The 14,740-nt window shown below is 38.3% G+C and overlaps 1 protein-coding gene across 1 annotated transcript in view; it reads right to left on the bottom strand.

Annotated features, from left to right (window-relative positions):
* LOC110026657 overlaps window positions 1-13,145 on the bottom strand; it is a 102,598-nt gene extending 89,453 nt beyond the window's left edge. Inside the window, exons 1-6 of the mRNA XM_020727683.1 lie at window positions 12,943-13,145; window positions 7,334-7,460; window positions 7,052-7,227; window positions 6,913-6,977; window positions 1,079-1,367; window positions 704-770 (exon numbers count right to left, since the gene is read on the bottom strand). Of these exons, the coding sequence (XP_020583342.1) occupies window positions 704-770; window positions 1,079-1,367; window positions 6,913-6,977; window positions 7,052-7,227; window positions 7,334-7,341 (605 nt within the window). The 5' untranslated portion in view covers window positions 7,342-7,460; window positions 12,943-13,145. The remainder of the gene's footprint in view (window positions 1-703; window positions 771-1,078; window positions 1,368-6,912; window positions 6,978-7,051; window positions 7,228-7,333; window positions 7,461-12,942) is intronic.
* Between the last annotated feature and the right edge of the window lie 1,595 nt (window positions 13,146-14,740).

Below are 14,740 nucleotides of genomic sequence, written 5' to 3'. Positions count from 1 at the left end.
TACCTAATTTGCAATCAAAATGATACTAAATACTTAGTTCAAGTTAGTGAGTTACTTCAAAAAGCTTAATTCTAATAACTCATTTAGAAAAACTATCGACAAACAGAGAAAGTTAGAAGCAATTCTCATATAGAGGGTAAAAAACATGAAACTTTCTAACTTTCTGCTAAGCTCCAAGGACAATTCATTCTAATAGTATCATTGAATGTAAGGTATGAGATACAATCATATTCCCCATAAAACATACTTCTATTCAGTTCAATATCATAATAACATACTCAAAAAAAATTTGCCTGAAAGATATATTTATTATATCGAACAAACAAAATTAATATTTTGTTTTTTCTAAAAAACAATTTGAATAAATCAATAAAAAATTGTTTTAATAAAAAATATCAATAAGAAATTGTACGTTTCTAAGATAAACTCATTTTTAAGCAATTAACTTCAATGATTGTTAGTTTTGGATGGCAAAGCTATTTTGGTCCCAATTCAAAATAATTTAGTAAATAAACCGGTGTTTGCACAGCTTAGAACTAAAATGGGCACCACAAATAGCGGGTAGTGGCATTTTGGTTCTTTTGTCAAAAAAATAATAGCACGCATAATATAAGCATGTTTTTGAAGAATTATTAATTCAATAATTTGAATGCATGAGCAACAGTGCATGTCATTAAGCATTGTTTAATATTCGGAAATATACCCTGCAGCACCAGCACAAGCTACTAGAATTTCATAAGCACTTTCACGAAGATCATCATCCGTTATACCTGAAACCAAGTTACATATAAGAACAATGGCCCTATGCCATTTTCATCTTCAGTTTGAACCAACAAAATCTTGTGGAGCTGAAAAACATTCAAGTAAACAAAGGAAAAAATTAAACCATTCGACGGAAGTAAAAAATAAATTATCATGCCAAAGTATATGGGTTAAAACCGCTCTAATACTCATAAAACATGAGGGGGCGAAATTCAAGATACATTTCAATAGCCAATTTCTACATTTGAAAGAGTAAAAGAAACCTAAAGCAAATACATCCGATGAAACAAAAATTTCAAATGAAAATTATATTTACCAGTTGAAAAAGAAGGCAAACCCAACATTAGGTCACTAAAATCTTTTGATTTTCGCCTTAAGCTCGTCACATTATCAATATCTTCATCCACGTCCTCAAAGTCATCAATGTCATCTACGGTTAACTCCTCTTCCTCATGTCGAGAATGAAAAGATTCTGACATTGCTAAATTAGTCAAAATTGGAGGAGACAAGAGGACAGGAACCGATGGTGGAGCCCGTGTGGGTGCAGAGCCAGAAGCATCTGGATTTGTTGTCAAAAAGAATTCTTCTGTGGATCCAAAGTTACTCTAATAAGACAATGACAAGAAAGTCAATAAGCAGTGAAATAGTAATCACTACTCAATTGAAATAAACATAAGACTAGAAACATGACGATGAACATATAGTTGTGAATCTGTTATTAGATCAACGCTTCTCAAACACATGTTGCTCCTCCTACATAAGCCTGACATTAAAAGTATGAACTGCAATGTTTATTTCAACATGGATAAAGCAATGGGACAACCATAATCTAAGGCCAATTTCTTTAATATTAAACATCTGCAAATAGTGATGAAATCTGGCTAATAATGTCATTATTATTATTGATTTGGTAAGATGTTCAGCGGAAGAGCAGACAAGGAACCTTTTATCAGTCTTTTAATTCAATTAGCTAATTAGCATAGCCGCTTTTATTTGCATTGTATTGGAAGGTTATTTGTGTAAATTTCAGTTTACACAAATACTTTGGGGTGTGGCTATAAATAGACCCTCCTCTGGTGTATTCATTCAATCTAATTCATTCTCTCATTCCAAGAGAATTCTTTCACCTCTCCCTCTCTCCCTCTCTCCCACTCCTCTCTGATTTCAGTTTTTCTTTGTGTTGGTAATACCGGATTTAACCCAAAAAAAATTGAACGCGAGAATTATTGCGGAAAAGTCAAAGGAATAACGACAAAGATTCTTAAAATTGGAAATAAAATAATACAAACGAGCATTTAAGGCGCGAAGGAGATGAACCCTGGCTGGACAACAATTGTGCACAAACGAGCATTTAAGGCAAGGGCGAAGGAGATGAACCCTGGCTGGACAACAATTGTGGGGGTGGTTTGAGAGATTGCAACAACATGTAGGGTTGCAGGAAGGGGAGGCAGCTGCAAGTCGGAATGTCGGAAGTAGGTGAGGGTGTAGGGGAGGTTGGCAGTAGCTGGCAGGGGTGCAGGGAGTATTGGTGGCGGCAGGTCGGGTGCTGGGAGTCTGGCGGTAGTAGGTAGGCATAGAAAAGGCTAGTGGCAGCATGTAGCGAAGTAGGAGAACTTGGCGACAAGCAGTTAGGGGTGTCGGCAAGGTTTGGGCAGCAGAAACAGAAAAGGTGGGGCGTAGGGAAGAGGGCAGCGAGCTGGGAATGGGTATTAGAAGGGATTTGTAGAGTAACCACCACTTTGAAGCAGGATACACCACCTGTCCTCGGATACAACCCTAGCTAGGGAGAAACGCCGACAACTAGCAATCTAAAATCAGTAAAAACTAACCCTAATGAAATAAAACAAGGAGGGTGATACCGGAGTTAACCCAATCTACAATAAAAATAGAAATATAATTGTTGAAATTCAAAAGGACTACAACGACAATTCTTCCAAACATGAAATAAACTGCAAATAACATAAAAATACACTCTAACTAAAGCGATGACGAGGGTGGTAGCTGGAGGCTGGCCGCAGATAGAAGTCGGAGTGGATGTGGTTGTGAGGACAAGGGAAAGTTAGAAGGGAGTTTTGGCAGCATTGGAAAACAGATGAAAGGAGTTGAGGGGCCGGTTGCTATTGTTGGATGAGGTGACATCAATTTCGGTAGGGTTGGAAGGCACTATGGTGGAAGTTGTTAGCAATTAAGAGAGAGAACGAGCAGGTTAGGTGGGTTGAGGGTGTTAGCGGCACAACAGGCCAGTGGGAGAGGAGATTAGTGACGTAGAAGCGACGGGAGAGACGTAGATGCTGCGGCATCTGAACTGAGAAAAGATGTGGTTGTTGGTAAGGAAATGGTTGGGGTTCTCGACAACAAGCAGGGAGTAAGTCTGTAAGGTTTGGGCAATGGCAATATAGCAGCAAGTCTGTATTTCTCTTATCTGTGGTGGCCATGTCTCTGACGTCTGCTCCTTAAACTCATGAAACTTTTGAACATCCAAGGTTAGTCATGTTGATGTTCCTCTCAACGCATGCAAAACGGTAGCTCGAGGCACCACAATTTCATACTCTACAAGAACGCTCATTAAATTAAATAACTACCTTCTAGACTAGCTACGATTACCTAAATTGGAATCCCTCCCCTAGGGTCAACTGAAATCGATAAGATCTCTTTTTCATTGGTTGCACGTCATGAATCCTCTCTGAAGTCTTTATCTTCTTGAACCAACTATGTTATTGCCCACATTTTCAACAACACTCTGCTTAATGAAACAGATCACTCCCCTGATTTTGCATTCTGATTCAACATATCCAAATACGTGGCACTTGCAACACTCCCTAATTGTGACAAATTTCGGGATGTGGATTGGTCATACATGTTCTCCACTCTAAATCAGTGTTTCCTCTGACGGGCTCGTGTTAGGTGTGCTCCTGGGTGTATTTTGACTGTAAAATCCTGAGTTGAACCCTGCCTGTAAGATAATTGGGTAGCTCGATGATGTAGTCTCTCCAAGTCTAAAGCAGGAGTCTACACCCTCTGTCTATAGTAAACTGGTAGGAACTTGCGTTGTGCCACCCGCTCCATCTTCAGATTCTCTAATTCTCCCCTTCGACTCTCCTGATCACAGTAGAAGGTAGCCTCCCATTGGATTTCATCATCAATATCCCAAGCCTCTGCTGAAGTTGTGGCGGATCTCTCCTTCCATCTCCTCCCGGGTAGCTTGGACATGCATCCCCTTAGAGTTATGACTAGGGTTTAAGGCTAGGAGGTGAAAGAGGATAAAAATAATTGGTTTAATGTTATTAATTTTGAAAATCATAAAGGAAAAATTAGGGTTAGGGATGTGATAGTGGAAAGGGCATTTGGCAGTAGGATTTTTTTTTTTAGTGGAGGTGGCTTGGGTTGGGGCAAATGTTAGAAAACCTAAGGATGTTTGGCTAGCTCTGATACCAAATGATACTAAGTTAACCCAAATCACAATAAAAATAAAAATATTATTGTTGAAATTCAAAAGGGTTACAACAAGGATTCTTCCAAATATGAAATTATAAGCAACAAACATAAAAAGACACCCTAAGGCGATGACGAAGTTGGTGGCTGATGGCTGGCGGCTAGCATTAGGTGGGAGTTGAAGTGGAGGTGGTTGTGAGGGCAAGGGAGGGTACAAGGGAGTTCCGGCAGCATTGGAAAACATGTGCAAGGAGTTGAGAGGCTAGCTGCTATGGCCGGAGGAGTTGACGTCAATTCTGGGAGGGTTGGAAGGATTATAGTAAAAGCTATTGGCAATTAAGGGAAGGAAGGAGCGGGTTAGCTGGGCTGAAGGCGTTAGCGGCACAACAGACCAGTGGGATAGGAGATTAGTGGCAGCAGAGCAGCAGGAGAGACTTAGGTGATGGGGCAGCTAAACTGCAACGTCGGGAGGAAAGATGCAGCTGCTAATAAGAGGAGGTTGGGGTTCTTGGCAACAAGCAGGGAGTGAGTCTGGAAGGCTGTGCGGTGGCAGGACAGCAGCAAGTCTGACGGCAGAACAGTTTCGACAGAGAAGACAGCAGGTCTGACGGCTGGACCAAGGTTGAGGGAAGGGGGGATAAACATTACCTTAGGATGAGTTATAGCTGGCACCTTCTCACCTTTGAATATAGCCCTCAAAGGGTAAACTTGGGAGCCAAAGGCTGTCCTCACAGAAAACTCAGCAAAAACTAACAAAAACTAAACCCTAAGACCTCAAACATGTATTTTTATAATAGATATATAGGCGGGAAAATAGAAAAGAAAGAGGGAAATAATTCCTGCCTAAAGAGAGAGAGAGGGGGGGAGGGGTGGCAGTTCAGCCCCTCCAACCTGTAGGTTCTTGCTGGAACGGGTTGAACCGGTTCAGCCCTCTAGCCCTCGCATCAACGAAAGTCCCCTCCCCATGCGTGGCAATGCTAGCCAAAACAAAAGGGCTAGCCGACCCCCTCCCCTGTTGAATCGGTTCAGCCCCCAGGTAAGCCCCGAGTCACTTTATTTTCATGTTCTGCTTGAAAACTGTGAGAACTGAGGATTTTCCATCCCACAAGGACAAAAAGCCATGAAGGTGCTTCTCTTTATATTGTTCCATCTCCCGCTGCCAAGACGGAGAATTTTGGAGCTGGCTGACTACAGCAGGAAAGGGGAAAGCATACCTCGGTGTTAGGCTAAACAGAAACCAATTGCTGTCCCTTTGTTGAGGGAAACAGCAGGGACCAATTATTGCTGAAGGCAAGAAACCATGAAACTTCATGTTCCATGAAGGCAGCCTGCCTTGTAAACAGACCAAAGTTTCGCTGCTGGCTGAGAGGATCATCTTTCCATGAAGGTGTTCAGGCAACTGGAGAAGTGATGGAACATCAATGTGCTAATGTGAAACTGAATTGCTAGGGAATAGAGTGTTGGAGGACTCATGATCTAAGAAAATTCACACAAAAAATAAAGACATACTGACACAGTTCTAGAACTTCAAGAAGGTGTGATGCAGAACAAAAGACATTAGGGAAGTTTTAGAATTGATTACGTGAGTGGGAGGATGGATGGCGGATGAAAAGGAGCATGACAGTGGCTGGACAGCGAGCTAGAAGTGGAACAACTGCTGTTTTCAGCTGTGAACAGCAGATGGTGGCGAATGTGACAGCTGCCTGGCTGAAAACAGAAAGCAAACAGTGAATCGGTGAAGTGTGGAAGGCAAGGAGGATCCAATTTCTGTTCCTAGACAAGCTAAAGGCGCGCCACTCTAAAGAGCAGAAAACAGAGGAAAGGTCCTCACAATTCATAAAATCCAAAACTGAAAACCAAACAGCCGTGCTAAAGCATATATAAAAGTCCCTTCATAGAAAAATATAAAATTGGAAAATAGAAGAATAGGAAAGAACCACAAAAAAAAAAACAAAAAGAGGAAAGTAGCTGAAAATAAGGAAAAAAAAAAGAGGAAAGTAGCTGAAAATAAGGAAAAAAATAGTAAAGGATTAATGGGGCCCATCAATCACAAGATCCACGGAGTCAAGGCAATACCACATCCAGCGTCACATATACTAGAAATGTAGATTCTCGTTTGTATTCTGGTATGTTTATTAACATATTAACATCTAGTAGAATCAGTTTCTCTTCTGCAGAGTCCACAAATTAAGCGAAGTAAACTAAAACAATATTCAAAACAGCTCTGTGAACTGAGAATGCCCCGATACAATTTTAATTCAATATTATGTTAAAATGATATAAAATATGTATATTCCTATAAAATGACCTTATGTAATTATGCAAAAATTAATTCAAAACAAACCTAAAATACAAATGTGCAACAAGATTCAGAAGTGCGTGTGACAATGTTGTGCCTACCAATGCAAGGATAATAGTCTCCACAAATTTTGATATTGAATCAAATGCTAGCCTAAAATCACACAGGTTCCGATTGGATGCCGCAACATAATAGATCTTCCTGTAGAGCAACGACTGTGCAGTTATACAAGAAAAAGCAAACTAAAAATGGCAATTTGAAAAGACCAGTCATTTCTAAATTTGAAAATAGTTGAAAAAACAAAGCCCAAGTATTTCAAAAACATAAAATATTTTTTATTAAGCAGCCGTGACTTTCATGCAATTCATTTACATACATTATACAGCCAAAAAAAAGATAAAAGCTCAGTTAAAGCTAACCGTTGAGGGGAAGTCGAAGCTGTCATGATAAACTCTAATGGCCTCTGCAAGGTCAAGTATTTCACCTAAGCACCAAAGAGCCGTCAAAATATTTCACAAAAAATAATTTAGCAAGCTTTTAGGAATGAAATTTTAATACCCTTTCTAACACAGTTTATAGCATAATCAACACTGACTTGATCTATATCCACATCCTCCAAGGACACAGCGCCAGGCGGCAATACAACTTTCTTAATCAAACTACCCGATAGAATGAAATTTAGAAGCACATGACGATCACGACGATAGCGTTGAAGAAGATCGAACATATTCTCTCTGAAATAATGAAGTGATATGATATGGTTAAATAAAGCACCTAGAGAATAAATTTGTAGGTTCGGAAAAACAAGACGTAATAAAGTAATGAAAAAGAGATGCTTACTCGTCCATGTGGGTTGTGAGTTTAAGCAAAACCCAGCTTCAAAGGTTACTCAAGTTGCCAATGAATATCCAACTTCCAAAAAAACAATGTTGAGCGACTCTCCATTGCATGTTAATATTGAATTTAACTAGGAAAATGAGAGAACAAAGTTCCCATAACCAAATATGGCATTTAAAAAATAAATAAGTGAAACAAGTTTTAAATCTAGGTCTTCAACCAAATTGATAGAAAGTTCTAAATTGATGACATGCTAAGAGGTTGTTAGAGTTTTTAATTTGCATTCAACTCCAACTCGTGCATTACTACATTCAACATTTTAGAGGAAACTTATAGGTCCTTGCTCGTAGAAATATGTATAAAGTTGCCCACAAAAACTATTCAAACATAACTAATATGTTAAGTTTCCTAACTACCACTATAGGGGTGCCAATGAGTCATGTTTAGAAATGTAGAACTCTACACAAGCTTAATATGTACAATCAAGTATGATTCAAGCTTGCCTTAAAACCATTTCACTATAAATGTCAAGCTGGCTAAATTCAAACTGATTCAATTTTAAAGCAGCTATATGACATTTAGGCTAGCTTGAAATTATCAACTGTATAATAATTTTTATGAAATATTATCATATATATTCAATAATTAATCAAAATAAAAGATGGTTAGCCATTTTGAAAAAAATACCAAAACATTAAATAAGAAAATATTTACACATTATTTTTTATGAATCTACATGGACATAAATAAATGAATATGCTTATATGTCTTACATTTATATCAATATTATTAATTTGAGAGTGCTCAAATCACAGTTCAAGAGAACCACACAAAGCCCAAAGTCATCAGCTTAGAACATTTTTCAAGCTAATAATTGAAATGGCGACTCGGTTAGGAATAGCAAGCCAATTCCAAATTTACACATAAATAATAACAAAGTTTCTATTAAAATTACTAATATTATCCCAAAATAAAAGGAAATATCAAACTAGAAATTATGACCATTGTGTTAAAATGAAGACAAATAATCACTATTCATGCTAATCCATTGGCAACTTACTTCTGGTTGGAAACATGAATCAAAAAATAAAAGGGGCATTTACATACATAGCACACAGATCTAATCTATATGCATATCTAACACCTAAACTGTCATATTTACACACATACCGCTCAAATATTTAATATCACATTAAAAATAGCACTATTACCGCTTTTAAATATGAAATATACATAGATTTAAAGCAACAAAGTATTGTGTATGTAAATATGAAAGTTTCTGAGTGAGATGTGTAAAAACATAAGAATTGTGTGTTGGGTATGTAATGTTGTGAAAAACAAAGACAATAAAGCGAAATACGGGACCGAGAAAAATACACCAGAAAAAGCCACACACATATTTACGTGGTTCAGCAAATTGACTACGTCCACGGAGCTGCAGAAGATTTTATTACTTTCCGATGCCCTACAGCTTCTTACGGGCAAACCCCACACCAAAAATAGTGCCGACAGGTATGCTCTCCCCTCTTTTCTCTCTCTCTCTCGCGTGAGCAAACCTGGAAGAAGGGAAAAAAACCACCGAAGAAGATTTCTGAAAAAGTGGCTAGCCCTTGCAAATCCTTATTTTTCTTTGTTTCTTTTGTCGTTGCATTTAATTCCAAGCAACCTGTAAGCTTAAAAGCCATGTGAAGCCGTAATAGGGAAGATTACCAAATTGGAAAGGTTAATTACATGCTTTCCTTTAATTGCCTCAATTAAACCATCTTTAGAAGGCCATATTAAGCAAATTCTGGTGGAATTTGCTGAAGGCAGGAATCCCATATCCAAAGTTATTTGGCGTGGTCCAAACAGGGAGATAGTTGTAGAAAAGGGAATAAATTAAATTAAGAAACAATTTAATTTACCGCCTTACTCAAGTGTGGAAAGGGCTTCACCAATCTAAATAATTCTCCCACTTGGAACCTGGGACACAAACTGCACCATCTAATGGTTGCATCGTCATTTTCCTCAAACGTGATATCCTCCACCTTCCTCCACTTTACTCAACCTCTACAACTCAAAGCTCTGGTCTTCATACCAGAAGGCCAACTGAAGCTGCACACAAATTCAGTTTCTCAAGAAAAACACCTTTAATTGACATATCAGCGTCAATGTAGCTTTGAACCTCCAAACTTTTTCCTGGGTTACTCATGAATCTGCTTGCAACTCCCACTACATGAGCAGTATCATATCTCAGCTGAAAGTCTTTTCAACAGGTTCAGTCTTGTACCTCTTACTGCCACCAAGCACAATATTCACCTGGTACACTCACTTGTTTTGCACTGTATTCTTCCCTGGTAGAACTTCTATTAACTCCCAAGCCTCTCCTCCTTCTTGGCCAACTCTCACTTGCTAGAATTCTCATCTTGCAAGATTTTTTTATAGCTCTAAAGTTCCTCACCATATGTCCGTACAATATTCGGGTTTCCTGACACTCCTCCTTCTTGGTCAACTCTCACTTGCTAGAATTCTCATCTTGCAATATTTTTTTATAGCTCTAAAGTTCTTCACCATATGTCCGTACAATATTCGGGTTTCCTGACTTTGGCGCTCTGTCACCTTTCAGGAAACCAATTTTCTTTTGCTTCTCCATAACGCACCTCTGTTTCATGTGTCCACGTATGAGTAAACTTGTAATTGTATATAGTGTGTCAGTTTTTTTACCCTGAGTCGGTATTAATACTACTTTGGTAACCTTTCAGGTGCAATCTGAGAACAACACTGAATGACCAGTCTCATTGAGCTGCCCAACAGAAATGAGGTTTTTCTTCAACTTAGGAACGTATTTGACCTTTTGCAAAGAGTATTTGTTTTTGTTAGGGAGTGTAATATCAACGTCTCCCACCCCACCACGTCCAGAGCTTTTTCATCAGTCAGATATACATTCCCAAAATTACCTGCAATATAATTCCACATTAACTCCAAGTGGGAAGATGTATAGAAGGAAGCATCTGAAACCAGTATTCAATCATCAACAGAACTGTGAACTGCCAGCAATAGCGCATTTTATATATCTTCAGTTATCATATTTGCACTATTATTCTCCTTCTTCTTAGGATTTCTGTAGTTCTTTTTTATGTTGCCAGTCTTGCCACAATTCCAGCAGGTTGTCTGCTGACAAGACTTTAATTTTGATATTCCTCTGTGTGAGTTTATATCCTATGATCTCTCCCTGGAATCAACAATCAGTGTCGAATTCGAACCCGATGTCTCGCTAGAATATTTCATGTGCACTTCATCAACCAAAATCAAATCAAGAATATTATCATATTTCAGTTTGGGTTTACTTGCAGAACTGCTAAATTACATTATCGTGGATTCCCAGCTATTTGGCAATGAAGTCAACAATATCAGTGCGTGTATCTCATCATCAAAATCAATTTCAACAGACGACAATTTATTTGTGATTATATTGAAATCATTCAAGTGTTGAGCAACAGAGACACCTTCCGTCATCTTTAGTTGAATAATTTTTTTGTCAAATGCACATTGTTATTCGTCGATGGTTTTTCATACATATCTGATAAAACCACCATGAGATCTACAGTTGTTCTCTCCTTGATGACGTTATGAGCAACCAATCTCGACAGGGTTAACCGAATAACCCCCAGAACTTGTCGATACAACAGATTTCAATTCGTCTCATCCATCTTTTTCGGTTTCTTTCCCAATAACAGAAGATATAGTTTCTTCTCATAGAGGTAGTCTTCTATTTGCATCCTCCAGTAAATAAAATCTGTGTCATTAAATTTCTCGATCCCCGATGTCATCACTTCGTCTCTGCCCATCGTTCTTCCTTAGATCTGAACCAAAGCTCTGATACCAGTTGTTAGGAAAGAACAACGACGATAAAGCGAAATACGGGAACGAAAAAATACACCATAAAAAGGCGACACAAACTGATTTACGTGGTTCGGCAATTTGCCTAAGTCAACGGAGTTGCAGAGGATTTTATTATTTGAGGATTACGCATGTCGATCATCTCGACGATTACAATAATAGAATTTCCCTCTCCTCCTCTCTCTTTGATTTACGTGGTTCAGCAATTTGCCTAAGTCAACGGAGCTGCAGAGGATTTTATTACTTGAGGATTACGCATGTCAATCATCTCGACCATTACAATAATAGAATTTCCCTCTCCTCCTCTCTCTCTCTCCCCTCTTTTCTCTCTCTCTCTCTCCCGTGAGCAAACCTGGAAGAAGGGAAAAAAACCGCCGAAGAAGATTTCTGAAAAAGTGCCTAGCCTTTGCAAATCCTTACTTTTCTTTGTTTCTTCTGCCGTTGCATTTAATTCCAAGCAACCTGTAAGCCTGAAAGCAGCGTGAAGCCACAACATGGAAGATTGCCAATTTGGAAGGTTAATTACATGCTTTCCTTTAATTGCCTCAATTAAACCATGTTTAGAAGGCCATATTCAGCAAATTCTGGTGGAATTTGCTGAAGGCAGGAATCCCAAATCCAAAGTGATTTGGCGGGGTCCAAACAGGGAGATAGCTGTAGAAAAGGGAAGAAATTAAATTAAGAAACAATTTAATTTACTGCCTTAATCAACAGTGGACCGGACTCCACCAATCTCAACATGTAAATTCCTGAAAAGCAAAATACAACAGTAGACAACTGGATAAACAATTTATATATAATACTTTATGGGTCATTTAAAGTTGTATTAATCGCCACAACAGATCCTTTTCACAGTTTTAAGCTATTGCAAAAGGTATACGGCCATGCCTGTGTGAGGCGAGCAACTCAAGAATCTTCTAATTCCGGTGGAATTCCAAAAACAGGTTCAGTTAAATAGTTGGCCAACTCAGCCATCTTCAATGTCTGGGTGATAAGATATTATGGATCTATTTGTATTTTCAATAGAAATTATTTATTATGGATTAACATGTAGTGGTATTAAATCCTGAAAGAAGCAAGTGGAATAATAGTGCTTTAATAAAAATTAGCAGGTGCATATGGCACCTTGTGGTGGAACCTAAGATTCCATAGCCCAACAGTACACTCCTCGATCGACCATATCTTATCCGAGCGATATCAAGGGGCCAAGATAATGGCAAAGGTTTCCGCCCTCAGGCCCCTCACCGATGAAGAGATACAGCAACTCCGAGAAGAAAGCGTGGAGATGCCCTGAAACATGAACTGCCCAGATTCTAGATCTTCTTCCTCTTTTTTTCAGAATTATCGTGTACTTAGTCCTTAAAAGATCGCAGTGATCGCCAGTATATATTAGCATCATCAGCGATAGAAAAGGGGCAGAAATTATCAGAGCAAAAGGAGCAGAACGCGGTGAAGGGAATTGACGGGAATTGGAAGATATAAAGTGAAAACAATAAAAATGTGCGTCGTCAAAAAACTTCAACCATATAAACGAAAGCAACCATTGCGTTCGATTCATTCACGTGTCATCTCTAAAAATGCAGGCCAGAAAAAATCAACAACGCCACACACAACGAACCAGTGACGATTTGGTAGCAGGTTGTACGCAGAATTTAGTTAGGATCTAAACCACATCCTGCCAAACGATCTCAAACACAAAAATTAATCATACAGCTTTCTGAATCCCGTTTTACCTCCGTTTTCGTGATTCAGCGGATTTACTACGGGATTTATGCAAACAGAAAGTGCACGGTCCTTCGCTTCGCCGGCAAGCTCCCGTCGAGGGTTTAGAAATGGGTTCGGAGAGGAAGACAAGGGCTTCGGCGGAGACGCCGGAGAAATAGGGACGCGGAGATCTAGGCGAATGAATGTCAGTATGTCACTCTTGCCCAAAAATATTCCCAACTTGCCCAACTTTGTATGAAAAATTGACACCTGTAATGATGTAATGATGTAATGATGTAATGATGTAATGGTGTAATGGTGTAATGGTGGGTCCTCACTGGAGATAAATAACCAGAACACGTGATCCGACCCGAACTCTGCCCAATAACCAGAAAAAATGTATATTTGGATTTATGAAATCGCGCTAAATCTAACATTTCGACATTTTTTATCCCGCCAAAGATTATTGGTGTCTTATAGATGTAGAATTTTTTATTTTCTCGTTTGTTAGTATTCGACGGGTAGGGCAGAGTTCTTATTCTGTGCCAACTTGTGCTAACACCATATTAAATGGATTTCTCATTCGACCAAGAAATGTTGATGGAATCTCAGAATGATGGCGATCAGCTTGGATCATTAGCTGCGTCTGGAAGTATTCCTCATGTAGAGTTCTTTCTTTGTGTTGTGTGCTGCTATTAATGGCTTCCAATGATAGTATTGATGGGCTCAGCTGGTGTGATTACTATATTATTTGATTGCTAAGTTAATTTGTAAGTGTTATCATTGTGTTTAAGTTGTCGCAATGGTATTATTTTTCTGGTATTATTGTGGTTGATATTGTTTTTTCTGATATCATTTGGGTCTTATTTAGGTATTATCATGGGTTTATTATGGTGTTATTATGATTGTATTACGGTAGTATTTATGCATTATAGGCTTTCAAGAGTGTGTGTGTTATTATGGTATTATTACTGTAGTATTATGGTTGTATTACATATCAATGTGTTATTTATTGTTGTATATAATTAGTGTTTTTAACAGAGTGTTATGTTTGGTGTAAGTAGTGTTATATTGGTGTTATCATAGTTTTATTATGCTAGTATTTTTGTATTTTTGTCTTTGAAGTATACTTTTGTGTTATTATGGTATTATTTATGTGGTATTATGGTTGTATTATGTATTATATTGTTATTGATTTATCGTTACGTACCAGCATGATCGTATTTACTAATTGATTACGTTGAAGTGTTATTTTGTCAATCTAATGGTGGGATGTTTGAAAGTTGTAGCTCCCCGAGCCTTTAACTGTGTGCATTGATCCAAATGCGGATAGTTTGCTTCGCGCGGTGGTTCATAATGAGAAGGAAGCTTATGAAAATTATTGATCATATGCACACCATATTGGATTCACTGCCAGGATCAAACAATGGTCAGAGTCATTGAAGAGTGTCACCTAATTCAAAAATGATTAAGACAGAGGATTTCATTTGTGGTAAGTCTGGTTTCAAGAAAGTTTGCACACAAGACATAGATTATGCCAATGGCATATTTACAAGAAATTATCTTCAAAAAAAGTATAGAAGATGGGACACAAGGTCTGGTTGTCCAGTCATGATCCGATATGTCGTCGATGTAGAAGGGAACTGGTTGGTTAAGAAATTTAAAAAAATTTAAAAAAACTCATACACACAATTTGGCGACAGACGGTGACAAACATCTATTGCATTCCAGCAGAAAAATGGGTGATGTCAGTGCACAAGTGCTCAGATAAATGACAAAATCAAGGATCAGAATAAACGATGCCTTTAGTTTTCTGGCTACAGAATT

Source organism: Phalaenopsis equestris, unplaced genomic scaffold (genome assembly GCF_001263595.1).
Source record: "Phalaenopsis equestris unplaced genomic scaffold, ASM126359v1 Scaffold000392, whole genome shotgun sequence".
In the NCBI taxonomy this organism is placed as follows: domain Eukaryota; kingdom Viridiplantae; phylum Streptophyta; class Magnoliopsida; order Asparagales; family Orchidaceae; genus Phalaenopsis; species Phalaenopsis equestris.
Note: the sequence above shows the minus strand (reverse complement) of the source record. Positions and strands in the feature narration are given on the sequence as shown.